Source organism: Macaca thibetana, chromosome 1 (assembly GCF_024542745.1).
Source record: "Macaca thibetana thibetana isolate TM-01 chromosome 1, ASM2454274v1, whole genome shotgun sequence".
NCBI lineage: Eukaryota > Metazoa > Chordata > Mammalia > Primates > Cercopithecidae > Macaca > Macaca thibetana.
Window position 1 is genome coordinate 24,903,990 of NC_065578.1, and position 26,284 is coordinate 24,930,273.

General features: G+C 56.0%; 4 protein-coding genes across 34 annotated transcripts in view; 2 read left to right on the forward strand and 2 right to left on the reverse strand.

The window, feature by feature from the left end:
* ZNF593 (zinc finger protein 593) overlaps positions 1–26,284 on the forward strand; it is a 391,757-nt gene that overhangs the window by 237,438 nt on the left and 128,035 nt on the right. The window contains exon 1 of one of the 11 annotated variants that reach the window (XM_050793473.1): positions 7,690–7,693. The exons of 7 other annotated variants lie outside the window; for them this stretch is intronic. The gene's annotated coding sequence lies outside the window, so the exon portion shown is untranslated. Of the gene's footprint in view, positions 1–7,689; positions 7,694–9,203; positions 9,208–12,435; positions 12,440–23,545; positions 23,550–26,284 lie in introns of those variants that run through there. 3 more of the 11 variants (XM_050793517.1, XM_050793522.1, XM_050793493.1) reach the window with 3 other exon arrangements.
* Positions 1–26,284, reverse strand: part of STMN1 (stathmin 1) — a 168,416-nt gene that overhangs the window by 127,248 nt on the left and 14,884 nt on the right. The window contains exon 1 of one of the 20 annotated variants that reach the window (XM_050792966.1): positions 25,330–25,333. The exons of 6 other annotated variants lie outside the window; for them this stretch is intronic. The gene's annotated coding sequence lies outside the window, so the exon portion shown is untranslated. Of the gene's footprint in view, positions 1–1,584; positions 1,589–6,053; positions 6,058–7,597; positions 7,602–8,614; positions 8,619–10,199; positions 10,204–10,534; positions 10,539–11,421; positions 11,426–16,017; positions 16,022–21,808; positions 21,813–22,837; positions 22,842–22,904; positions 22,909–23,041; positions 23,046–24,820; positions 24,825–25,329; positions 25,334–26,284 lie in introns of those variants that run through there. 13 more of the 20 variants (XM_050792927.1, XM_050792879.1, XM_050792958.1 and 10 more) reach the window with 13 other exon arrangements.
* On the forward strand, positions 471–15,789 carry EXTL1 (exostosin like glycosyltransferase 1). 2 transcript variants are annotated; one of them, XM_050791141.1, is made up of 11 exons: positions 471–2,143; positions 8,225–8,318; positions 8,623–8,730; positions 9,512–9,631; positions 10,165–10,297; positions 10,491–10,597; positions 11,437–11,526; positions 12,267–12,353; positions 12,732–12,892; positions 14,185–14,353; positions 14,514–15,789. In XM_050791141.1, exons 1-11 carry the CDS (start codon positions 1,368–1,370, stop codon positions 14,694–14,696), a joined length of 2,028 nt encoding a protein of 675 aa, XP_050647098.1. In that variant the 5' UTR covers positions 471–1,367; the 3' UTR covers positions 14,697–15,789. The 2 variants fall into 2 exon arrangements, with proteins under 2 accessions (XP_050647098.1, XP_050647105.1); XM_050791148.1 differs by lacking the exon at positions 8,623–8,730.
* On the reverse strand, positions 17,366–25,339 carry SLC30A2 (solute carrier family 30 member 2). Its single transcript, XM_050791987.1, has 8 exons — positions 25,048–25,339; positions 24,327–24,547; positions 23,635–23,781; positions 22,735–22,888; positions 21,882–22,041; positions 21,039–21,144; positions 19,148–19,282; positions 17,366–18,677 (listed from the first exon to the last, which is right to left on the reverse strand). The coding sequence occupies exons 1-8, from the start codon at positions 25,095–25,097 to the stop codon at positions 18,532–18,534; spliced, it is 1,119 nt and encodes a 372-aa protein (XP_050647944.1). The 5' UTR covers positions 25,098–25,339; the 3' UTR covers positions 17,366–18,531.

A 26,284-nucleotide genomic window follows, 5' to 3' on the forward strand; every position in this document is an offset into this window, starting at 1 on the left:
TTCCACCACCCCCACCCCTTAATTCCTCACTCATCTCATCTGTTGACCTTCTCATCTGCTGATTCGGAGATTCCTTACACCCAGGTTCTGGCCTCCACTGACTCTGATGGCCCACAGCAGGTGCAGAGTCTAGTTTTTGCTCTAGCCACGGGGCCCACAGCTGGGGTGGCCGACGATCAGGAGCTCAGGATTCAAATCCCCACCCTGCCACTTCTTAGCTGAGTCACCTTAGGAAGAGTCCGCCCCCTCTCTGAGCTTTCCTTATCTGTAAGAAATGACAGGTAAATCTCTGCCTTGGAGGGTGGCTGGAGGACTGAGAGACAGAGGCTGTGCTAGCTCATGGCCAGCTGTGAGTTGTGGTACTTGATGGTTTGATAAGCAGTTGAGGAAACTGGTTTGAAAGGGGTTAAATGGAGACCCTGCCTCCCAGCCAGGAGCGAATCAGGGCTGGCAGGGGAGGAGCCAGGCTGCTGCTAAGGAAAGAGATCTAGACGGGCCAGATGCCGACTGGAGAGGGACGGGAGAAGACACCGTAGGGTTTGGGGGGCTTGGCACAGCGGCCCTGGCCCCTGCACTGTGATAGCTCCAAGCCAGATGGTGCAGGGCAGCTGCTGGGCTGCGGGGAAGAGGGGCTGCACTTCCTGAGCTGGTGCAGCGGCAGAGTTGATGGGGACCAGGACCCTGAACCCGCCTGGCCATCCAAGGCGGGGGACACCGGCTGCACCCAGGCTGTGACCTCAGCTGACTCCGATGATCCACATGGGATGCAGGGTCTAATTTTAGCTCCAGCCACAGGGGCCACAGTCCAGGAGTGTCTGCCAGCGGGCACAGGGGCAGCCAGGGCTGCTCAGGCAAGGGGAGGAGCGGGAAGACCAGCCCAGCTCCCTCCAGCCCGTCCCTGGCCAAGCCGCCCCTTGTGGGAGCTCTGACTGGTCCCCATGGCCTGGCAGACAGCCTTCCTCTCAGTTGAGGGCAAGGTCAAGGGGTGCAGCCAGGAGGTCAGGGGGACACGGCCCTGCATTCTGGACAGGGGTTGTGTCAGCCAGAGCAGTGCCCAGGGGCAGGGGCCCCTGCTGGGAGGGCAAAGGCTGGCTTGGTTGTCTAAACCAAGAAGGCAGTGTCCTGAGGGCAGGGGGGCCAGGCCAGCAAGCTGGGTCCCACCTGGCCTCCTCCTGCCTGGCTGGTGACTCACTGTTTGACCTTAGACAGGCAGCCTGGTCTCAATGGGCCTCAGTCTTCCCATCTGTACAATGAGAGGGCAGGACTAGCAGGTGGGTCCCAGCTCTAGTCGCCCGCCCCAGGCCCTGCTCTTCCTGCTTGCTGGCAGAGGCCTCCCAGCTTCCCCAGCCCTGACTGTGGGTGGCCACATGCAGTCGTGGAGGAGAAGAAAGTCCCTCTGGCTGGCACTGTCAGCCTCCTGGCTCCTGCTTGTCCTGCTGGGAGGCTTCTCCCTTCTCCGCCTGGCATTGCCTCCCAGACCTCGGCCTGGGGCTCCCCAAGGCTGGCCGCGCTGGCTGGACGCAGAGCTCCTGCAGAGCTTCTCCCAGGCTGGAGAGCTCCCAGAAGATGCCGCTTCACCTCAAGCCCCTCATGGTGGCAGCTGCAACTGGGGAGCCTGCTTTGACACCTCGAAGTGCAGGGGCGATGGCCTTAAGGTATTCGTGTACCCAGCTTCTGGACCGATCTCTGAGACTCATCACAGGATCCTGGCTTCCATTGAGGGCTCTCGCTTCCACACATTCAGCCCTGCTGGGGCCTGCCTCCTTCTCCTCCTCAGCCTGGATGCCCAGACTGGAGAGTGCAGCTCAATGCCTCTGCAATGGAACAGGGGCAGGAACCATCTGGTCCTCCGTCTCCACCCAGCTCCCTGCCCCAAGACCTTCCAGCTGGGACAGGCTATGGTTGCTGAGGCCAGCCCCACAGTGGACTCCTTCCGGCCTGGCTTTGATGTGGCCCTCCCTTTTCTCCCTGAAGCCCACCCGTTGCGAGGTGGGGCTCCTGGCCAGCTGCAGCAACACAGCCCCCAGCCCGGGATAGCCCTGCTAGCCCTGGAAGAGGAGAGGGGTGGGTGGCGCACAGCAGACACCGGCTCCTCTGCCTGCCCCTGGGATGCACGCTGTGAGCAAGACCCTGGACCTGGGCAGTAAGTGAACCTTTTGCCTTGGGGGCTGGATGGGAGGGGGCTGGAATAGGCACAAGCCCAGAGACCAGGGTAGAAGACAGAACTGAGATGGGAGAACCAGGTAGTCCTGGCAGACTTAGGCCTCAGCTGCAGCAGGTGGGAGCCAAGTTAGATGGCAGAGAGCACTTCCATTAAGATGGGGACTTGACACAAGGGGTGTCTAAGGTAGGTTTTGGAATTTTCCCCTGGGGGTCTTTCAAAACATAAAACACGACTCATTCCAAACCTCCTGCCCTAATATTTTTTTCCCCACATACACTTGTATAGTGCTTTACTCTGTGCTAAGCACTTTTATAAATAATGATTATAATAAAATACGCTGGTTGTTAGCATTTAAGTGTTTGTGTACCAGACATGAAAGCTCAGACAGGTTAAGCAATTTTTCTGAGGCCACCCAGCCGGAAAGAGCCAGTATTTTGATCCAGAATTGCCTATCTCCAAAGCCTTCAGTATGAGAATTCTGAGTTTTAAGCAGAAGTTTATGATCAACCTCATCAAATGCTTCAGAGGGGCCTCACAGTCACAGCTGGAAGCTGCTCCTGTGTCTAATTTTGGGGATTAACCTCTCAAGGAAACAGCCTTTGGTTATAGCAAATATGACGTAGGTCAGGTCTAAAGAAGAATTTCCTGCCAGTGAGAGGCCCTTGACATATAAGGGGCTGGGGGCCTGTGGATCGTGGTGAGCTTGTGCGGAAACTCTTTTCCACCTGGGCTAGTTGGGGTGATGCGCCTCAGGTGATGGTTAGCCCCTAAGTACTCTAACCCCTCTGTGTCCCCAGCAGGCCAGCAGCCTCCAAAGGCTAGCTGGACAGGCAAGAATGAGAGTCCTTCCGAGGCTGTCCAGGGCCCCGGTGGCAGAGGATTCCTTCTGAATCCCGCCCCTCCTGGGTCAGACCTGAGTAGGGAACTGTCACTCTGGTATCCTCCCTTTGCTCCCCCCTCAGGTCTCTCTCTCTGTTCTCTGCTGGAACAACATCAGCTATTTTGAGCTCCACTGCCTCCCAGGAATTCTTGCCTCTGCTTGGGGCTCCCAGGACTTCTCTCAGCCAAAGGGCTCTTGTGGGAATGGGATCCTTCCACCTCCTGAAGGTACAGGCAGCCCTCACAGCCAGGAGTCAGAATGGACTTGTCCCAGTCAGCCCCAGGGTCCTTCTGCCGGGACGCATCCCTAATGGTCTCCAGGGTGGGAGCCTGAAAAGTCAGGGATCTCACTCAAGCCCCTGCAGCTCAGAGCTCAGGCAGAAGCTCATTTTGGGCAACAAGGCTCTCCCTTTGCCATGCCCTCCCTCACTTTTCTTTTTTTTTTTTTTTTTTTTTTTTTTTTTTTTTTTTTTTTTTTGAGACGGAGTCTCGCTCTGCCGCCCGAGCTGGAGTGCAGTGGCCGAGATCCGGCTCACTGCAAGCTCCGCCTCCCGGGTTCACGCCATTCTCCTGCCTCAGCCTCCCGAGTAGCTGGGACTACAGGCGCCGCCACCTCGCCCGGCTAGTTTTTTGTATTTTTTGGTAGAGACGGGGTTTCACCGTGTTAGCCAGGATGGCCTCGATCTCCTGACCTCGTGATCCGCCCGTCTCGGCCTCCCAAAGTGCTGGGATTACAGGCTTGAGCCACCGCGCCCGGCCCCTCCCTCACTTTTCTGATGAGGCACTCAGGTACTCTTGCTTGCAGGCAGTTCTTTTTTCAGCTGACTTTAGTTACCGCTAAGCACAGTTCATTGTTGATGAACCTGAAAGTGATTTCAGTCTGAACTTCTTTGAGAAACTGGAAGTTAGAGAACTGCGTGCAGCAGGTAGGCGCTCATTAACTGTTTACTAATGGATCTGAAATTGGCCAGAGCCACCCACAGTTTTCTAATTAGCGTGGGTCACCCTCTGAGTAGCATTTTTGATAAGTTTTATTTCCCAGGAGCGAAGCTTGGCAGCCTTGTCCTCTGACCTTCAAGTGTGGTCTTTGGCCTCAGCCTCCCTGAAGGTGATAGGACTTGTCATCTCTGGAGTGGCTTGAGCCTCACTTTCTCCGAAGTGCCAGGCAGCTGCCTGGGCCAGACAGTGTAGGGACAGAGTGAGAGAGATAGCTTGAATAAACAAGTGCCCGCCAGAGAAAGAGGCCATTCACAGTTCCTGCCACCGCCCCACATTCACTCAGCCGGGCGAGCTCGGGAGGGGAGGAGGCTACATTTGAGGAGTGCCTGGCTTGGGCCAGGTGCTGTGCCAGGCACTTTACCTAAGTCACTGCTGATCCTGTCATGCACCCTTCAAGGGAGGTATTATTATCTCCATTTCAGGGAACGGAAAACTGAGGCCCAGAGAGTGGAGTAGCCCAGGGTGACAAGGTTCCCTGTTCTCCATGGGCCCCTCACTTTTCTAATCAGGCGCTTGGAAACAGTGGAGTTGGGATTCAGCCCTGTACTTCTGGCTCCAAAGCCCATGTTTTTCCACCTTGGTTGAACGGTCTCTTGTTGCTTTGGAATAAATCTCCACCCATTCAAATTGTTATTTATTCATTTTTATGAATAGGTAATTCATTCACATGGTACAAAATTCCAAAGGCACAAAAGGGCATAGAGTGAAAAGCCTCCCTTCTATCCCTGTCTCCCGGCCACCCAGTTTTCCTGCCTGGAGCCAAACACCGCTTCCAGTTTCTTATGTGTCTTTTCTGAGAAACTCTGCATGTGTACAAGCAATATGTATATTCTCCCCCATTTTTTAACATAAATTTGATGCATGCTTTAAAGTCCCCCAGGCTGTATCCATTGGGAGCAAGGGGCGCAGTCAGTACCTAGGGCCCATGATACTTTTATAGGCTCATGAAAACATTTTCATTTTTTGAAAATCAGGGCTGGGTACAGTGGCTCACGCCTGTGATCCCAGCACTTTGGGAGGCTGAGGCGGGTGGATCGCCTGAGCTTAGGCAACATAGTGAGACCCTGTCTCTACGAAAATTATAAACATTAGCTGAGTGTGGTAGTGCAAGCCTGTAGTCCCACTACTTGGGAGGCTGAGGTGAGAGGAGCGCTTGAGCCCAGGGGGTCAAGGCTGCAGTGAGATCATGCCACTGCACTCCAGCCTGGGCAGCAGACTGAGAGAGACCCTGTCTCAAAAAAAAAAAAAAAAAAAAAAAAAAGAACTTTCAGGTAGAAGAAAAAAACTTTTTTTTTTTTGAGATGAAGTCTTGCTCTGTCACCCAGGCTGGAGTGCAATGGCACAATCTTGGCTCACTGCAACCTCCACTTCCTGGGTTCAAGCAATTCTCCTGCCTCGGCCTCCGGAGTAGCTGGGATTACAGGCACATGCCACTACGCCCAGCTAATTTTTGTATTTTTAGTAGAGATAGGGTTTCACCATGTTGGTCAGGCTGGTCTCAAACTCCTGACTTCAAATGATCCGCCTGCCTCAGCCTCCCAAAGTGCTGAGATTACAGGCGTGAGCCACGGTGCCCAGCAGAAAATGTTTTAATATACAATATTGCTTGTTTTTATACCAACACAGTTATCAACTATATTTTTTTTATGGCAGGAGGGACTGTGAAGGCCAACGTGCCTAGGGCACATGGAAGTCACAATGTGGCCTTGCCTATGGCCAGGCCCTAGTAGAGCACTGAGGCCATGGGCACAGCCACACTGACCACCCTTGGGTACTGAGGCCCTGAGTCTATGACGGGTACCTTACGTGGTCACAGAAGCCTAAGACTTCTTCAGTGGTCACCACATAGATGCACAAGTTTCCTCTGTAACACACTCCCTGTTCCCCGCCAAAGGTGCTCATCCAGACTCTACTCATTTACCTTTACTGATGGGGAACTCACCACCTCCAAAGACCACCCACTGGCTGCACTCTCAGCCAGCTCCATCACTAGAATTTCTGCTGAAATTGACCCCCCAGATGCCTGGTCTCTTGGTCCCAGATCTATTCCCTAGTGTCACACTGAGCATTCGGCAGCACCCACTGAGCTGCCGTTCTCCACCAGGCACTCTGCTAGGCCCTGGGCATGCTGAGATGAGGGAGGTACAGCCCCATCCTCAAGGAGCTCAGCCTTGTAGGAGAGACAGGCAAGTCGATTGTTTGACATTGTTAAGCAGAGAGAGGCTGCACCGGCTGCCTACCTGGCTCCTCTACTCAAGAGCTGTGTGACCTCTTTGGGTTTCAGTTTTCTCATCTGTAAAATGAGATAATAACAGTGCATACCTCCCCTCCTATCTCATAGAGGTGCTGTGAGAATGAACTGAGTTAATACATGTAAAGCACTTAAAACAGTGCCTGGAGCAAAGTACATACTCAATATAGGTTAGCTTGGATCATTACTACTGCAGTCCACCAGGAGGCGGGAGCAGAGAGAACCATCTCTGGAGACATCAAGGAGGGTTTCCCAGAGAAGGTGATGTTTCAGCTTAGACATTAAGACAGTATAGGAAAAGGCCAGGTGTGGTGGCTTATATCTGTAATCTCAACACTTTGGGAGACTAAGGCAGGAGGATCACTTGAGGCCAGGAGTATGAGACAGCCTGGGCAACACAGAGAGACCCCATCTCTACAAAAAAAAAAGAAAGAAAAACACACACTGTAGCACATGCCTGTAGTCCCAGCTACTCAAGAGGCTGAGGCAGGAGAATTGCTGGATCCCGGGAAGTCGAAGCTGCAGTGAGCTGTCATGGTACCACTGTACTCCAGGCTGGGTGACAGAACAAGAGCTTGTCTGAGAAGAAAAAGATGAGTAGGAGGACTTCCTCAGGCTGACAAGGCAGGGAGGGGCCCTCCAGTGTGAGGGAGAAGAGATCTTAAAGGCACAGAGGATCAAGGGAGGTTAAGGCTCAGTGGTGCAGTTTATTCAGCCTTAACCTAGAGGTTTTCAGTTCCTTAGAGGTTGACTTGGGGGTGAAGGGGGCTGTACCTGGTTGGCTTCTGCTGTGGCTTTTAATGAGGTGAAGGGTGTCCTGGTGGTTACTTGTGGCTTCTTCCAGGGAGGGCCTAGTGGACACTTAAGCATGGAGGGAGGAGAAAGAAGGCTGGGGTCCCCTGGGAGACCCCTAAAGCAGCAGCTCTGGGGTGGTTCAGGTAACTTGGAGTCAGGAGCTGGCACATCTCTGCTCTAGTCCCAGCTCCACCCCAACCCTATCTGTGACCCTGAGCCGGTCCTTGGGTCTCTCTGGGCCTCAGTTTCCCCATCTGTTCAATGGGGCATGGCCCCGAGGCTGCCTAAGTACTCCCAGGTCTGCTTCTTGGAGGTTCAGGCTCAGAGTCAAGCAGGCTGTAACTGAGGAGGGTCCTAGGACCCTGAGAGCCATAGTCATGAGTCCCACACTGAGCAGGCCTGTGTCTTGGTCCCTCCTTTTATCCCTCCCCTGACTGGGTCACAGGCGATGGTCCCCTGGGTGGACAATTGCTGGGGGTGGCTCTGAGGAGGCTGGGACTCCTGCCCTCCCCCACAGGCACACACAGCCTGAGTGTGGCCCTGGGCTGTGGCGGTGGGGGGGTAGGTGGGAGGAACAGAGGAAGCCTGTCCTCTGGGCCAGGGGGCCTCTGGGCAGCAGCTTCCTGTGTGGTTCCAGGCTGGGGGCCCAGCCCACCTCATGACAGAGGAGCCTTTCTTGGGCCTGGCTTTCAGCGTTGGGGAGGGCTGGGCTCAGAGGCCATGCAGGCAAGGGGTGCTGAAAGTCTGCCTGTGACCGAGTCGGGGAGGGCAGACGTGCATGTCTAAGTCAGGCAGGGCCTTGGAAACATCAGCGCCCTCTGCCTCCCATTTTACAGATGAGGAAACTGAGGTCAGAGAAAGGCAAGGGAGGTTTCTAAAGCCACTGAGGGAAGAGGCAGAGCTAGAATGCAGGGCTCCTGCCTCCTATTCCAACCACAGACGCGTGGCTGGTGTGAGGCTTGTGTTTGTGTTAGTGTGTCAGTGTGCGACTGTGCATATGCATGAGTGGGTTTGCACATTTGGGAGTGTGGGTATGGGGTGCAGGGGTGTGGGGTGCTCCCACTGAGGGAGCCCGGTGGGGCGAAGGGCACTGTCTAAGCTCATGTGTACCGGGACCTTCCTGTGTGCCTCTTTAGGACCCAGGGCGGGGAGACTCTGCCCAATGCCACCTTCTGCCTCATCTCTGGCCACCGTCCAGAAGCTGCCTCGCGCTTCCTCCAAGCCCTGCAGGTACAACCCCAATTTGAGCATCACCTGTCCTCTGTCCCCCAGCACTCACGAGCTGGCTGGGTCCAGGCCAATGAGACGGGGCAGTGAGCTGCCTGCTCCTTTACTCCTGGACTCAGGTGTGCCTGTGTCCCCATTCACTGCACACTCTGCAGAACAACCATAACCTCTCTTCCCTGAGACACCCCATGTTCCTGTCCTCTTTGCCCCTTCCCCCCAATAGCAGCAGTTACTGACTTGGAACTGGGTGGGGGGTGAGTATGTGCAGGGTGGGGCTGGGCTCCCCAGTGACCTCCCCGCCCCCCAGGCCGGCTGCATCCCAGTGCTTCTCAGCCCCCGCTGGGAGCTGCCCTTCTCCGAGGTCATCGACTGGACCAAGGCAGCCATCGTAGCTGATGAGAGGCTCCCGCTTCAGGTAGCTCAGAGCCCTGCCCACAGGGTGGGAACTGGACCCAGGACAGGGGAGGGACCCAGAATCCTGAATCGAGGCTGACCTCAGTCCTCATTCCTATCTGCCTTGTATGGATACTGATGAATTTCTCCCAGCACCAAGTCTCCCCTCTGGGGCTCCCAGAGGATCCGATGGAGCTAGAGATTCCTAAGGGCTCTGAGAGCAAGTCCTGATCCTCTTGCAGCCTCAGTTTTCCCATCTCCACAACAGGATGAGCTAGACCAGACAATCCCCATGGGCCCAGCTCCAATGGCCTGTGACTGCTTAAATACCAATTTAGGGGAAGGCTACAAAACAATTCAGACTCAGAGCGCCACCATGGGGACTGGAGTGGGAAAGCAAAACGCATGGAGACTTTTCCATCTGATGAAACGAATTCTGTCCAGCTCTGAAAAATACATGTGTGACCTGCCTTGAATCCCCTGAGAATGGTAGAGGGGGTTAATAGTAATTACCATTTATTTATTGAGCCTCTACAATGTACTAAGCAATTAATGAGCAAATATTCAGAGAGGTTAAACAGCTCGACCACAGTCACATGGTTACCAAATGGCATTCAGGCCCAACTCTGTGTGACCCCTGAACGCTGCTGCTTTTTTTTTTTTTTTTTTTTTTTTTTTGAGATAGGGTCTTGCTCTGTTGCTCGGGCTGGAGTGCAGTGGCATAAATATGGCTCACTGCAGCCTCAACTTCCTGGGCTCAAAATTGCTCTATTATCTGGCACTTTTCTCTCTCTCTGCCCCAGGTCCTGGCTGCCCTCCAGGAGATGTCCCCTGCACGGGTCCTCGCCCTGCGTCAGCAGACCCAGTTTCTATGGGATGCCTACTTCTCCTCGGTGGAGAAGGTTATCCATACCACTCTGGAGGTGAGGGGGCTCACCTGATGGGGGTCCTGGCCCTTGACTCCTGCTCCATCCCTGTCACCTCTCCATACTTCTCTGTCCCAGTGTTTGGGGACACCCCCACTCCTTGAAGATGGTCCTGGGATGAATCTGAGACTTGGCTGTGAGATTTGGGGCAAGTTTCTTCTCCAATCTTGGCCTCAGTTTCCCCATCTGTAGAGAAGACCGCTGTAGCAAATAGATTTCAAAACACGTGCCAATGCCAATTGACCACTGACGGCTGCCTGGGGTGCTATGTTTGGAGGGATTCTGAGTCCTGAAAAGTGTCATGACCCGTTAGTGACATCTGTCATGAGTGAGGAAGGGAGGGGAAGCAGTGACCCTGCCACCATCTCCCACCTCTGGAGCAACATCATGGAGTGCCCCGTACTCTAGACCTCAGCTTCTGACCCCAGAGGACTGGTGATGCAGTTGCCACCCTCCCCAGAGCCTGGAAGGGGAGGTGTGGCCATGGACACACAGGCCACTCGCTCTGCTCAGCTCCTCTCTCATTTCAGGTTATTCAGGACCGGATCTTTGGAACATCAGCTCACCCCTCACTGCTGTGGAACAGCCCCCCGGGGGCGCTCCTGGCCCTGTCTACTTTTTCCACAAGCCCCCAGGACTTCCCCTTCTACCACCTGCAACAGGGTATGCCCTGGGATGGGACAACCTGAAGTCCCCTCAGCTCTACCTAGGGCTGCCCCAGCCTCATCTGGAGAGCCCCACCAAGACCCTTCCCAAGCCCTGACATTTCTCCTGGCCCCCGGGATTCTCTACTCAGGTCGCTCTTCATGGGGTTCTGTTCCCTCCCACCCTAATAGCCTGTGTCTCATTCCCCCAGGCTCCCGCCCTGAGGGCAGATTCAGCGCCCTGATCTGGGTGGGGCCCCCAGGTCAGCCCCCTCTGAAGCTCATCCAGGCGGTGGCAGGCTCTCAGCACTGTGCCCAGGTCTGCCCCCTTCCCAGCTGGAGTCCTGGGATCCAGGGTGGGGGCAAGGACAGGGCAGGGCCCTGAAGACTTCCAGACCCCAAGGATGACCACTCATTTTGAGGGGAGGAATGGGGACGATTTCCAAGTGTTCTTGCTGCCTTCTTCTGTAAGTCCCAAGATTCTGTTGCCTTTTCCCCATGGAAATCGATGAAGCCATGTGAAAAGCAGGTGTCTCTTGGGGAGGCTGGAGAAGGAAACATTCATTCCTTTACTCAGCAGTCATTTTCTGAGCACTAGGTCCGGTCCTGGGCTTCATGCTGAGCAGAGAAAAAGCAGGGAAGGATTCTGCCCAGAGATTCAGACTGGGTTAGCATTTTCTGGCACACAGACTGTCAAATCTTACTTCTAGAGAAGACAGATAGACTCATACGAGTCCCTGCAGAGGAAGTGAAGCAGTTAGCTCAGCCAGGGTGCACACGAGACGGCTCGAAACAGGCCATTGAGCTGGGCTGGGAGTCATAAAAGAGCCTGAGGAAGAGAATGAAGGCTTCGAGAAAAGATGGGGATGGAGCATGGAGTCAGGGCCCAGGCTAGGGACTACCACAGACAACTCTCTTGAGTTCTAAAGCCATAGGTCACTACCCTCATGTCACCAGAATTCCTGCCTTCTACAAGCCCAGAAGCAAGGAGAGAGCAGTGATGAATGGAACTTGGATCCAACTAAACCCTTCTCCCATGTGCAGCTTATAAAATTGACTTCTCAAACTTCTTCCACCTTGAGAAAGATCACTCCTGCCCCCTGCAACCCGCCTTCTGCCCTAGACCCCAGACTTCAGGAACAACCCCCTATCCTCTAGATCTTGGTTCTCTGGAGTAATGAGAGGCCACTCCCATCCAGTTGGCCGGAGACAGCCATGCCCTTGACAGTCATTGATGGGCACAGGAAGGTAAGGGCTGAGGAGGGCCATGAAAGGGGTGGGCCTATGCTGGAGGCTGGGGGAGGGCACCCATGGGTGTTTTATGAAGACTTGGGCCTGAGCCACAGTTGAAGTTGAAGAATGACACAGTAGGTTTCAGCTGCAGGGCTAATAGTAATGATTCTCTTCCCTCCCTGGTCCCTGTGAATTGTGCTTCCAGCACTGGGGCTTATGTGATGCAGGAAGACAGAGGAGTGTGCTGATATCTGAGATGAGGAACAGAGGAGAAACCTGGGATCTTAAGGAAATATGGACCAAGGGCAGCACACTGGGCCAGGAAGGGGAGGCTTCTGGGAACCGTGGTTGGTGTGAACCACCTGCCTGCCACATGGTTGTGGGCAAGTCCCTTCATCTCTCTAGATCTGTTTCTTTCAAATGAGGGATGTTTGACACTCCTACCACAGTTGATGCGACAGTATGACAATGGAGGAATCCCCAGATGTCAAAATTGGAAGGGCCCCTAGAGACCAACTGCCCCATTTTACCAAAGGGGAAACTGAAACCCAGAGAGGTCAAATGAGTTGCCCAGGTTCCAAAACGAGCTCTGCACTGGCTTGCCATATTCGAGGCCCAGGCGTCTACACTGTGCCTGAAGGGAGGCTTTATGCATGGCCCAGGCGTCTACACTGTGCCTGATTGGCTCCTACTTATTGGATGGGGGTAGGGGGAAGGTTCCAGTGACTGAGTCCTCCTCCCCCTTCTCCCTGCAGGTTAGTGATCGCTTCTTCCCATACAGCACCATCAGAACAGATGCCATCCTCAGCCTTGATGCCCGCAGCAGTCTTTCCACAAGTGAGGTGAGGGCTGGGCCCAAGAGAAGCCCAGTGTGGGTGGACCCAGCCAGAGGGCCCCGGCAGCCCCTCAGGTTCCCAGGGTTGGGGGGACCCCAGGTCATGAGGTCCAACCTCTTGCATTTGAAACCACCCCAGCAAGCCAGGCAGCCTCCTCTTTAGGAGACTCGTTGAGGCTTTCCACGGACTCTTTTGAGAAGTTGTTTTTGTGGCCCTTAGAAGCTTTCATGCCACACTTCCAGCCAATTCTAAGCCATGGCTCCCACCTCCTCTCCCCTGAGTCCTGCCCTGGCCCCTCAGCCAGGCTGGCCCTGCCTCCATCTCTCTGGATGTTCTAGGCATTTAGGAGGTCCCTCCTCACAGCTCACTTGAGTCCCTCTCCAGGTGGACTTTGCCTTTGTGGTGTGGCAGAGCTTCCCAGAGCGGATGGTGGGCTTCCTGACGTCAAGCCATTTCTGGGATGAGGCCCATGGTGGCTGGGGCTACACTGCTGAGAGGACCAACGAATTCTCCATGGTTCTCACCACAGCCGCCTTCTACCATAGGTACAGACCCCCACCCTGCCCAGGGATCAGAGGATCAGAAGACCAGAGACCCCCACCCCGAACGGAGCAGGGTAGCCTAGACCCCAGGGATCCACGTTCAAGGCCCAGATCTGCCACTTCCCAGCTGTGGGATCCTGGCAAATCTCCTCACTTCTCTCGAGTTTGTTTTCTCATCTGTAAAATGGGATGGATTCACCTCCCAGAGCTGGTGTGAACATTAAATGAAGTCCCTGGCACAGAGGTTCCACAAATGGTAGCTATTGTTATTTTAAGTAGAGCCATGCAGTGAGTAAGGGCAGTGTGTGGGTTTGCTGGTGGTGGGGTGACAAGAGAATAGTACTGGCCGGGCGCGGTGGCTCAAGCCTGTAATCCCAGCACTTTGGGAGGCCGAGACGGGCAGATCACAAGGTCAGGAGATCGAGACTATCCTGGCTAACACAGTGAAACCCCGTCTCTACTAAAAAATACAAAAAAATAGCCAGGCGTGGTGGAGGGCGCCTGTAGTCCCAGCTACTGGGGAGGCTGAGGTGGGAGAATGGCGCAAACCCGGGAGGCGGAGCTTGCAGTGAGCTGAGATCCGGCCACTGCACTCCAGCCTGGGCGACAGCACGAGACTCCGTCTCAAAAAAAAAAAAAAAAAAAAAAAGAGAATAGTACTGATGCTTTATAAATGTGGATGTGATGAGTTGGGTAACATCCCAGGCCTTCCAGAAGCTGCCCAAAGTGCTCCGGTCTTGGGGCAGGGACTGAATTCTGTAAGACCTCTTTAGAGGTGTTCCTTAAACATGTTTAAATCAAAAATGCATAACCTGGAACCTCTTGTAGATTACTCAGGAGTTCTGCAGGGAATTCTCAGTAGACTAGTGAATAACCTAATGTCTGCGAGGTGAGGCTGGCCTGTCTGAGGGCCGTGTGAAGTGAGACTTACCCGAAGCAGTACCAGCCTGGTTCATCCACAACTGTTCTTTGGGCTTCCATGTTTGATGGCTTTGAAACCAGCTGATCCGAACCCATCTAATTCTGGCTCTGGGTTCAGCGCTTAGAGCCCAAGGATGGGTGCCCCAAGGAGCTGTGAGGGAGAGGGCAGGGAACACACCACTGACTGCAGATGAGCCACGGGGCACACAGCACAGTGGAGAGCTGTTCATGCCAGGGATGGGAGCTTTCTGAGGCAGCCAGGCTCAGAGGCTTGGGGATGGGGGTCAAAGGGAGAGGTGAGGTCAGGAGGGAGGAGAATGGGGCCTGGGGATGAATTTGGCTGCAGCCTCTCCCTGTCTTTTCCCTTTGCCCAGGTATTACCACACTCTCTTCACCCACTCCCTGCCCAAGGCTCTGAGGACCCTGGCAGATGAGGCACCCACCTGTGTGGACGTCCTGATGAATTTCCTAGTAGCGGCAGTCACCAAGCTGCCCCCTATCAAGGTGCCCTATGGCAAGCAGCGCCAGGAGGCTGCTCCACTGGTGAGGGCTGAGGCGGACTGGTCGGAAATGGCGGGGATTGGGCAGGGGTTGCGGGGAGGATTTCCTCTCACTGTCTAATTCCAGTCTTTCTTGCTGCACGGGCGTGGGGAGTTCGGAAGGGTAGAGAAGCCTGTTAACCCATTGCTTCTTTCCCTCTTAGGCCTCTGGGGGCCCGGGGCCCAGGCCAAAGCCGCAGGCCCCAGCCCCCGACTGCGTCAACCAGATAGCGGCAGCGTTCGGCCACATGCCCTTGCTGTCCTCTCGTCTGCGTCTGGACCCGGTGCTGTTTAAGGACCCGGTGTCCGTGCAGCGCAAGAAGTACCGCAGCCTGGAGAAGCCCTAGGGGGCGACCCGCGGAGACCCCACGGAGGTCCTAGCCCAGTTCCCAGGGGAAGCGACACCTGCCTGCGGGCTCCGCCCTTGGGACACAGAACCTATCATGGCAGCCAGCGGGCCCACACGTCGGATCCCGGTTGGCCAGTCACAACCGGGGGGCGTGGCCTTACTTTCTCCCGCCCGCCCGCCCTCGGCCGCGGAGCCTCAGTGCAGGCTCAGCCCCGCGCCCGGAGTGCCGCTCTCCGCTTCTCCACCCAGCTAACTTCTGCTTGTCTTTCAGAGCATTGCCTCCTCCAGGGACATTGCCTGGCTCTCCTCCCCGCCCCCGATGGGTTCGGTCTCCTTAGCGCTTTCGCAGCCCAGTGTTTGCCGCGGTTCCCGCATGGTCAGGCCCCAGGACTGGCTTGCGAGCCCCGGGGGTCTGGTCTTTTCATGTCCTTTTCTCTCTGGCTAGGCAGATGTGCCGCAAATATTTGACGAATAGATGGATGGCAGACATTAACTGCGTGCCTGGCCCTATGCGGGCGGCAGCGGGATAGGGTGAGCGGAGAAACGGAACGGCCTCCCCACCCCATTCCTAGGGTTCCTAGTCCCGGGAAGGTAGCTACCCAAAGACGCCTAGGTTGTCAGGTTCAATCCTTGAGCCTCAGCCAAGGCGCAGAGGGGTGCGGGTAAACGAGGAGTGGGCGAGGAAAGCAGGACGGGAACAAGTGGCCGGCCCCTGTACGGCGCGCGCCGGCGGCGCAGCCTTGGCCGCCTGCCTTGCACTACCGACGCCGACCACTAGAGGTCAGCGCTGCACCGCACTCGTCACTCCCATGGCCATAGGGCGGCCGGGATGTGGAGGGTGAGCGCTGTGGGCCTCTCGGGGGCTGAAAGCTGGGAAGAGGAATCTGAAGAACAGCCCCATCTCTTTGGCCTGCACACTTGGAACTCAGTAAGAAGGGACTGTTTCTAGGTGGACTGGGCGCGAGCGGGTACTGTCCCCAGAGGTATAGGTGAGGATGGAGTGAGGGAGGGGACACTAGGTCCTCCGGGGTTCACCCAACTGGAACTGGAATTATCACTTCCGAAATAAAGTGCGTGTCCTTGCCCCCTCACGCTCCAGGCTATAAATACCCTTACAGCAGCTGCTCGAGGGAGGGGCTCAGGGCCCAGGGCTCGCCTGGGAGCGCGTGCGACTCCAGACGGTGAGGGTGGTGGGTCCAGCCCAGGTCCAGGGTGTCAGGTGTTTTCCTGCTTTGATGGCCTCGCAGCTCTGGAAACTCCCGTGACTGTCTCACTGGCAGGAACATGCTGTCCCCTTAGGCCTCTTCAAGGCCTTCCACCCCCCAACTTGACCTCAGCGGGCCCCTGGATGACTCAGGTCCTCCCTAGAGCCAGTCACAGCTGAGTGGCAGAGTGGGTTACCCTCGGGAGGCGTGGTGCCGTGAGATGCTGGAGGTACAGGGCGAGTGGAAATTAAAGAGGTGGGGGAGAGGCAGTCTGGCCTGCAGTCAAGAACTGAGGGTGAGTGGGAAAGCATACAGCTGTGGCCCAGGCAGCCTTCCCAGGGTGGGGAGGGCGCTGGGTGCCAGGCCCAGCCAGGGGAAAGAGGCACCTTTCCAGTCACAGCTGTGACACCCAGGACACTGAACTGCCTTGGCATGGCCTTGCCCATGGGCCAGGCACTGCTGGTCCCAGCGGTTCGTATTGTACCAACAGGCAGCCCAGACCAGGTCCCCAGACCCTGCTGTAGAAAAAGGTCTATGGGAATGAGGCAGAAATCCCAGACCTGCCTGCACTGGCTGTGTGACTTCCGGAAAACGACTCCACCTCTGAGCCTGTTTTTTCATCCATAAGAATGTGGCACAGCAATGATCGTCTTTTTTTTTTTTTTTTTTTTTTTTTTTTTTTTTTTTAAGCTGGAGTCTCGCTCTGTCGCCCAGGCTGGAGTACAGTGGTGTGATCTCGGCTCACTGCAACCTCTGCCTCTGCCTCCCTGGTTCAAGCGATTCTCCTGCCTCAGCCTCCTGAGTAGCTGGGATTACAGGCACAAGCCACCACGCCTGGCTAGTTTTTGTATTTTTAGTAGAAATGAGGTATCACCATGTTGGCCAGGTTGGTCTCGAACTCCTGGCCTCAAGTCATCCACCTGCCTTGGCCTCCCAAGGTGCTGGGATTGCAGGCGTGAGCCACCGTGCCCAGCCAATGACTGTCTCTTGAGAGGGGTGTAAGGACTTGGTACACAGCAAAGCCCATGATCAAGTTCCTGGGGCCTGCCATGGCTTGGGTAGGGGGGTAGGAGTGGGGTAGGGGGGGTTGAGTCCCCTGAGATTGTAGTGGAATGGAGCACCCGCCAGCAACCCCCCACCCTGCTCCAGGCCGGTGCTTTCCACAGACTTCACAGACCTGGAGGGGCTGAAGGACCCACCTACCTAGAACACAGGCAATCAGGATGACAGTGCTGGGAAGGCACAAAGAGGTCGTTTCACAGATAGAAAGATAGAGATTTAAAGTGGGAGGCAAGTGACCAAACCCACCTCCTCCCACCTTGGGCCAGAACAGTCAAGACAAACTCAGCGCTGCCCCAGAGGAGGCCGGGAAGCCCACCTAGCTCCTCAGTGAGGCAGCCTCGGGCCGCAGAGTTTCCTGTCTCAAGGATGATAAAAGTAACCAGTCTTCAACAACCACAGGTACTTGGCCAACTGGCTCTTGGTCTCAACCCCGTGAGGGAGGCATCAACCCTGTCGGTCTACAGATGAGACTGGGGCAGAGGCCAACTCGCCCAAGGCACTTGCTTACAATGGCAGAGACAGACCTGGTGACACAGGACTCTGATAACTGGGCATGTTGTCTCCATGAGTCGGGGACAGATCTCCCCTCTTGCATCTTGTAAACACAAGCCACCCCTAAGTCAGGAATCTTTACACACAAGCCCCAGGAAGCCACGGTCTCCCTCCTAGCTGGCCTCTGGGCCAGTGCAGCCCCGCTTCTCTCCCTCTCCCTCCACCATGCCAGGCTCCGACTGGGTCAGGCCAGGTAGGCAGCAGAGCTGGCCCAGCCATATCTTGCTGGAGACTCTGAATCCCCTGGGACACTCTCAGGGCAACAGAAGTGCCAAGGGGCTTGGAGGCTGTTAGCGCAGAACCCAAACTGAAATCACTCTACCCTCCACCCACCACCTGTGCCAAGGTTGTGTTTTGTGTTGGCACAGCTGAGGGAATAAGAAAGAGGAAACCTGTCCCTTACCTAGTAAGAGGCCTCTCCCCTCCAGGAAAGGGAACATTTGGCTCACAGCTGAAGTGACTGAGGCACAGACAGGCCTCAGGTGCCTCCTGGCTCCCTGCCTCAGGGAGGCTCAAATGAGAGTGTGAGGGTCCTCATCCCTGTGCCTATTGCTATAGGCAGAGGGAGGGGCTCAGATTCATAAAGGCAGAGGCCAGCCAGGCTGAGAATGGGGGATGAGGCAGGCAGTACGGGTGCGCTGGGGCCAGCCTCCCTTTGGACATCCCATGGCTCACCGCCTTTGCCCCTGCGAGTGGTAGAACCACATTTGCTTAGGATTAGGCCCAAATACAGCCCTTCCAGAGCTGGCCCAGGAGCTGGAAGAGCAGGGTCACACTAGCTTTATACCTGCTGCGTCCCCACCCTGGCGCTGGCTGTAGTCAGATGGGGAGGCCGGGAAGAGCTCCATTCCTGGAGTGGGACAAGGCTCTGCACTGAACATGGAGCAGAGGTCAGGAGGGGGACCCGGTTTATAACACAGCTGGGGCAGGCAAAGTCCTGGCTGGGCCTGGAGAACGCTCAGTCCAGCCACCTGCAGTTCCTGTCCATGCCCCAGTTGGTGCCTGGCTGGGCAGTCAGTCCGAGGGGCCCTGGCATGCCTGACAGTCCTTCATGTCCTCCGAGTAGTCCTCGATCTGGATGGTCACGGTGTGGAAGTGGAACTTCCCTTGGAGGCGGCTGCTGGCTGTCTTCAGCACAGCCTGGGCGTCTGTATTCTGAGCTGGGGACCGAGAGGACACAGCAGGGGAAACCATTTACTCTGGCCCTTTGGAACCATCAGGAGCCTGAATCTCATACCCCATCCCCAGCAGAACAGGATGGGGGACCATGAACATGGAGAAGCCCCCACATTCTACTCCTCTGCCAGGTAGCCTCCCAGACCAGACCTGGCTCATGCCTGAAAGAGCTGGTAAAGCATTGGCCTTAAGGCCAGGAATCTGCCACCTACTGCCATATACTGGCTGTAAAAGCCTGGGCCAGTAACTTTACCACCCAACGCCAGCCTCAGTGTCTTCATGGATAAATGAGATTGTGATGATCAGATGGAATAATGCATATCACGTACTCAGCATGAGGCTGAGCTTGATGCATGGGCACTGTGAGCATCTGGGTCACCTGGACCCTGTGGAGATGGCACCAGGCCTTTGGCTGCCTGTCTCCCACCCCACCCTGAGTGTCCCGAGCACTCACCAATGGCAATGTGGACAGACAGAACAGGCTGGGCCACGGTCAGTGCCCAGATATGCAGGCTGTGCAGGGCTTCCACCCCCTCCACCGACAGCAGCAGATCCCGCACAGCTGTGAAGTCCACGCCCTTGGGGGTCCCTGAGGATGGCAAGCACAGGGGCTAAAGGAAACTGCCCCTCCCACGCCTGCCCATTGGTGCAGGGCTAGCTCCTGGTCCTCAGGCGTCATCCCCTCAAAGAAGACCTCCTTGGCCTGCAGGTCTGAGGCTGCTTTCACCTCCCAAGCTCTCCGCCCTATCACTGTTATATTTCCTCTCCACTCTTACCACTGAAATTATTTATGAATTTACTTATTGTCAGTCTCTCCCTCTAAAATGGACACTCTATGAGGGCAGGACAGTCTCTTTTGTTTACCACAGCATCCTTGGTGCCTAAAACAGCGCCTCTCGATAGTAGGTGCTCAATAAATATATTTTTTGGTTTGTTTTTAGACAGAGTCTTGCTGTGTCACTCAGGCTGGAGTGCTGTATCTCGATCTTGCCTCACTGCAACCTCCTTCTCCCAGGTTCAAGCAATTCTCCTGCCTCAGCTTCCTGAGTAGCTGGGACTACAGGCGCATGCTGCCATGCCCGGCTAATTTTTGTATTTTTAGTAGAAACAGGGTTTCACTGTGTTAACCAGGCTTGTCTCGAACTCCTGACCTCAGGTAATCTGCCTGCCTCGGCCTCCCAAAGTGCTGGGATTACAGGTGTGAGCCATCGCGCCTGGCCAATGAATATATTTTTGAATGGAAAGAAGGAAAGAACAGATCCTGAGAATCCTTGGACCCACCCAGGGCACAATCAACATCTTCATCATTATCGCTTTTATCTGGGTTAGCATATTCTTGGAGAAAAAGCTCTGACCTGCAGCCAAATACTGCTAAGCCCAGGCCAGCATCCTACTCCACTCCAGACTGACCCTGACCACGCGGAGGCCTATGACCCTGGCCCAAGACCCCAGGCCTAGAGCATAGGAAAGCCAAGGTGCAGGGCCAGGTGTGGTGGCTCACATCTGTAACCCCAGCACTTTGGGAGACCAAAGTGAGACGACTGCTTGAGCCCAAAAGTTTGAGACCAGCCAGGGAAACATGGTGAGACCCCCATCTCTACAAAACATTTAAAAGTTAGCCAGACATGGTGGCATGTGCCTGTGGTCCCAGCTACTTGGGAGGCTGAGGCAGGAGGATTACTTGAGCCGGGAGGTCGAGGCTGCAGTGAGCCATGGTGACGCCGCTGCACTCTAGCTTGGATGACAGAGCAAGATCCTGTTTCAAAAAAAAAAGGTAATTCAGGGCAGACCAGATCATTCTCCACCAATGACCGTTCTCCAGCCCCACAAAATACAGCCATGTCCCCCCAGGGTATGGCATTGTTTGGTCCCTGAGATGTGGGAAAGGCCTGAGCTGCAGTGGATTAAGTAACTTTGTCCAAGGCTGACCGTCCTTCTCTGAGCCTCAGTCTGCCCCTCTGTGCAATGGGAAGCATAATCCTCACTTCCTCTCCCTGACAGAAGGCAGCCAGAGCCTGGGAAATGTATAGGGGAGAGCTGGAGAGCTCCAGATGCTACAGATGTCCCCCAGAAGCCACCTGACTAGGCAGAGGAGGCACCCCTGGGGGTAGGGAGAAGGGAAGACCGGGGCTGGGGTACAGTTCCAGGAACTGCCACACCTAAAAGCCCAGGCTCTACGTGAAGATCAGCCTGGGGGCCCCAGGAGGTTTTCCAGCCAATGCCGGGGCTCCAGATCCCGGCTCCCTGCCATGTGCTGGGATGCCGCAGACACACACATACCTTATCTGAGCGGATCTAGAGCTTGAAAGCCAAGAGCAAAAAGGGAGCCACAAAGCCCAGGTTACCTTCCATCAAAACCAGGATCACATCTCTCAGGATGGTCAAGGTTGTCCCCAGGACCAGGATGGAGAAGAAGAAGGTGCAGATGGGGTCTACATACTTGTATTCCGGCTGCAGGAAGAGAGGAAGACAGACCTCGGTTCACCATCTAACACCTCAGCTTCCCTTCTCCCCTCCCACCCAGCACTGTTGGGGAGAGGGGCTCTCTCTGCTGGGTGGGCATGAGCCTCACCCTGGCCCTGCCTCCCAATTTTCTGCTCTTTATTTCACATCTGCAAGAGCAGACAGGACAGACCACAGTTCAGGATAAGGCAGTCCCTTCCCACCCCTCCTTCTCAAGAAGCTGAGACATGGACAGAGCAAAAAGGCATCTTAGATACCATCTGATCTGCCATCCATCCCCATTTGACAGATGGGGAAACTGAGGCTCCATTAGAGCAAGCACCTCACCCAACATGACATGGCTAGCAAGGAGGAGAGCCAAGCTTCAGAGCAAATGCCTGCCTCTTTCCACTACAGCTCCCCGCCTCTATGTGATGGGCATTGCCCAGGGTTTGACAACACACAGTCGTAGGTTTGAATCTGCCTCTATACCTTACCAGCTGTGTGACACTGTGCAAGTCACTGAACCTTTCTGAGCTACAGAAAACACTACCACCTCTCCCTGCAGGTTGGTGTGAGGATCAGAAGTGCTGACACTTGGTAAGTATTGGATAAATGTTCCTTTCCTTTCCCCACCCTTTTCCCCAGAACTGGGAGGGAGTCCTGAAAAGGACCCCCTGAAGAGAGGATATTCAGGTGGTCTACACTCCCCTGACACCCCCACCACTCTGTGTCCCAGCTCTGACCTTGAAGTATAAAATATAGGCTGCCACTAGGACGCCCATGCTCTGCAGAAAGTCCCCGATCACATGGATGAAGGCAGCTCGGACGCTGGGGTTCTCCTCCTGCTGGTTGGTGGTGCCATGGCTATGTCCATGGCCAGACTGGTGAAGCGTCAACCCCATTCTGTGAAGTGGAGACAATGCCAAGGGCTCACTGAGGTCGCAGATGGAAGTCACCTATTAGGACTAGCCAATTCATAGGGCAAAAATCTCAAGCCCCCAAACCTTGTGATCTCTTTGGCCATGTGAGAAGTCCAACCCACGTGGCCTTGGTTCAGAGAGCCATGGGAGATAGGGCTCAGTGCCAATACCAGGCTGAGTCTGGGCACAACAATGCCACGATGCCAAATCTCAGAGCAGGAGGGCATTATGGAGGTCACTGTAAGTTCACTCCATCATGTCACGGATGGGGAAACTGAGGCTTCTGAACAAAGGAGAGAAACAGCCCGAAAGAGACACCCATTGTCTCTGAGACCAATTTCAGACGTGGGTTCTGCCCCTAGGGACAGCTACTCCTGCAACAACTGGCCTCTTCCCGCCCCACTTGAGGTATGAAGCCACCAAGGTTAGTCCCTGACATGTATTAGGGAGTGGGTAGAGTGGATGAAGACTCAGATTTACAGCTCTCAGTGTTCCTGGCCTAGGCCTAAGGTAGGACCCAGGTGTTCCAGGTGCTAGAGCTCAGACCATTAGGGAAGTTCTGTCCCTGTGGCCGATGCTGGAAAGTGGCATGGTGTCCTTCTGCAAAGCAGACATAGGTGTGGGTGTGAGAGGCGGGAGGAGGCGGGGAGACGAGGGGAACCGGGGCCCCACTCACATGACGTTCACAGCCACAGCACAGCCCGATGTGATCAGCATGGTCCCCCCTTCGATCTCATAGTCCCCAGAGATCAGCCGCTCCACAGCCAGGTACACCAGTACCCCAGTCACGACCCAGATGGACAGTACAGAGACCAGGGCTCCCAAGATCTCTGAGGAAGAACCCAACCCCAACACCCACCTTGGCATGGGCCTGAGGCTAAGGAGGCTTCCCCCTTCCTTCAGGATCCTCCCCACCCACCCCCCACACAAAGTCAGGGCCTGGGTCCCACTGGGCTCTGCTGAAGCTATGGCCAGCATGGCTGCCCCTTACCCCACCCCTCATATATCTGGGAATGTCAGAGCTAGAAGGAACTAATAAGTCATTATCTGGGTCCACCTTTTTTGTTGTACATGTAAAGAAGCTGACTTATTAAAATGTATGCCTTTTGTTCAGCTAGTAAACTGAGGCTTCTGGGGAAGAGAGGCTGGGCCATCTCCCACAAAGAGGAAGGTGATGATGCAGCCCGGGGTGAACGGAAGAGAGGTTAAAGCCTATACCTTCCAGCAGCCTTTGCCAGCCTTCCCCTTCCCCCAGAGCTGATCCACAGAGTTATGTGCAGTGTTAATGCCATTGTCATTTGTTCTTGAAGCTTGGCTACTGCACTTCTTAGGAAGGTGAACGTTGCTTCCCCGCAGACCGAGAGCTCCTGGATGACTGGGACCAGGGCTTCCCCATTAGACTAGGATTTCCCAGAGGACAGAGGCCATGGTTGACATCCTCTTGCCCCATCCAGATCACCCTCCTGACCTCACTCAGGGGAGGAATGGGGGATCCACCCATTACAGCCACCTAAGAACCCTTGTTCTAATCCACCCTCTTTCTCAACCCCATCTCCAGCCGAGCCGCGACCCTCACCAGCTCTCTGCCAGCCGAAGTTCATGGTCTTGGTGGCTGGCCGGGAGGACATCCAGAGGGAGAAGAGGCTGATGAGCATGCTGGCAAAGTCAGTGAGCAGGTGCGCTGCGTCGGTCATGACAGCCAAGCTGTGTGCCAGGTACCCACCTGAAGGGTACAGGGTCTTTATCAGCTCCCCAGAGAGCTGGCTCCCAAGACTGCGTGCAGCAGGGAGACCACAGGCTCTGGAAGAAGACATTCTGGCCTCAAGATCTCTCCACCCATGAGCTGTACAACCGTGACGAGTGACCTACTCTCTCTGAGCCTCAACTTCCACTCTCTATGAAATGGGCCACCAATATCTACTTAGAGGGTGAATGTGCACATCAAGTTCAAATAGGGACTGGAAAGCATGGTAGATACTCAGTAAATGCTCTTTCCTTCTAGGAATTCAGGCTTTCCCTTAGCTACTAGTTGTGCGTGATCTTTGGCAAGTTACTTAACCTGAACATGCCTCAGTTTCGTCATCTGTAAAACAAGGAGAATAACGTCACCTATGTGATAACACAGGTTGTTGTTAAACCTGAATCAGATAATGTGTATATAAAGGCTTAGCGCAATGTGTGTTCGGTAAGTGGGGCTTTTAGTGTCAGTATTGCTGGGAATAGTCTATCCATGCGCTAACTTCATTTAATTAGCCCAAAAGTGCTTACCAACGACTTCTCCAATCATGAAAAACAGGCAGATGGCAGAGGCTACATAGAGCTGGCGCCGGGCCTGCCCCTTCTTGGGGTCACAGTGACTGTCGGGACCCTTCTGAGCATGGCAGTAATGGTTGCTCTGGGCAGCCAACTCAATGGCCTGCAAGTCCAGGCCAGGTCGGGGCAGAGGGATCCAGCCAGCCCCGTCCTGCCACAGAGATCCCATGTATGACCTGACCAGAGAGAAAGAGAGGGAACGCTCAGCTCTAAGATGGGGTAAGGAGGGCCGACTCTAGTCCCATTTCTCTGTGAGGCCTTGTGTCCACTGGGAAAAATAGCTAAGGACTCTCCGAGTGTCCAGTGGAGCGCGGGGAAGGAACAGAGCGCCGGCTCGAGGAGAAGAGCAGGCCCCCTTCAGCGCACTTGGGACACAGGGCCTCCCTAGGGCGGGGCTGCCTGGGGCAAAGTACTGGGCAGGGCAGGACTCCAGGCGGGAACCGCCACTCCCCCGACCCCAGGCCCCCCGCAGGCAGGGGTCAAGATCTGTGCGGGGACCGAGGGAGAGACGGTCCTTGGGCCACAGCTCATTATCTTCTTTCCCTTACCTCACTCCCCCGCTCCTGCGTGGTACCAGCTCAAGCCGCCACCAAAACCAACCACTGCTAGGATGGCAAACGCGGAGGCGCGTCGGCTGCCGCCCAAATTCCCGCCTCTCCCCAGGCTCTCGCCTTACCGGACTGCGGGCCTGGCGTCCAACAGGTGCTGCTTCTCCGTGGCGTCCATGCAGGCCCGCGCCGGGTCCCGGCAGCCGCGCGGCCGCACCGCCGAGTGCGCTCTGGAAGTTGCTCGCGGGACTCCAGGTGGCTCTCACCCACCTGTCTGGAGGGCCCCGCGAGCTGCGCTCACTCCAGCCCGGCTCCTGCGGCCCCTGAGGTCCCCCTGCTCCCGCTGCTGTTGCAGCTCCGGCTCTGGCTCCGCGCGCCAAGCGCTCCAGTGTCTCGGGTCCGCCGCTGTGCCCCGCGGCCGCCGGCTTTATCCGGCCCTCGCCAACCCGTGTGAAGCGGCTCTCGGCGCGTCGTGTGCAAAAGCCCGCGGGGAAGAGGGGGCGGTGGCTGGCTGCAAAGGGCGCCCGGCTGTGGCCCCGCGCACCTGTGCCTGCGCCCGTGGGGCCTGCAGAGACCACCTGCCGCCGCGAGAAACCTGCCAGCCTTAGCCCGGCGCGGCGCCCGGTGTTGCTGAGTGAGGACGGGGTGACAGCTGCGCCCCCTCTCCCGCGCGGGGTGGGCCGCGTCCCCACCGAAAAGTTCTCGTCTTTGGTTTGTAGAAATCTGCTTTGGTGGCCCCGACGGCAGGAATGTGGCTCCTTGCTTCGGAAGAGGGTCTCCAGAGGCTACTGGGGCCGCGCCTGCCCCCTCTGACTGGCGGCTGTCCTGGGCTTGATCATGTTCCGTCTCAGGCTGGAGACTCCCCTCGCCCCCCGAGGTCGGCTTGCGTTCCTGCCCTCCTGCTAGGAGGGTCCTGGGGTGGGCTGTGCGGCCCTCAGGCTGGGGCAGTGTCTCTCCCTGGGACCGGCTGGGACTGATGAACCCATCCTCGCCACTGAAGCAGCACCAGCTCCTCCTCTCCTGCACGCAGGAGAATCTGGAGTGGCCGGCTTTGTCTCCACCCGCACAGAGAACAGTGTCATCGGCAGTCACCATCGGGGCAGAGCCGACCACCGCCACTGCTGCCACCCCTTCCCCGCAGCGGCTCCTGGGAGCCCCAGGAAGCCCGACAAGCAAGCCTGGGAGATGCAGGCAGAAGGTGCCACCGTGTTGGTACCGCTGGGAGAAGCCCTGTCCTTCCTGGCCTGCTTGGTGCCCTACCCACTTGAAGCAGCCTCCTTCCCTGGCGGTTCTTGGGGATTGCGGAGCCTGTGGCCCCCACACTGGCCTCTGACAGGTGCCCTCTGTGTAGAAAGAAGCTGCTGG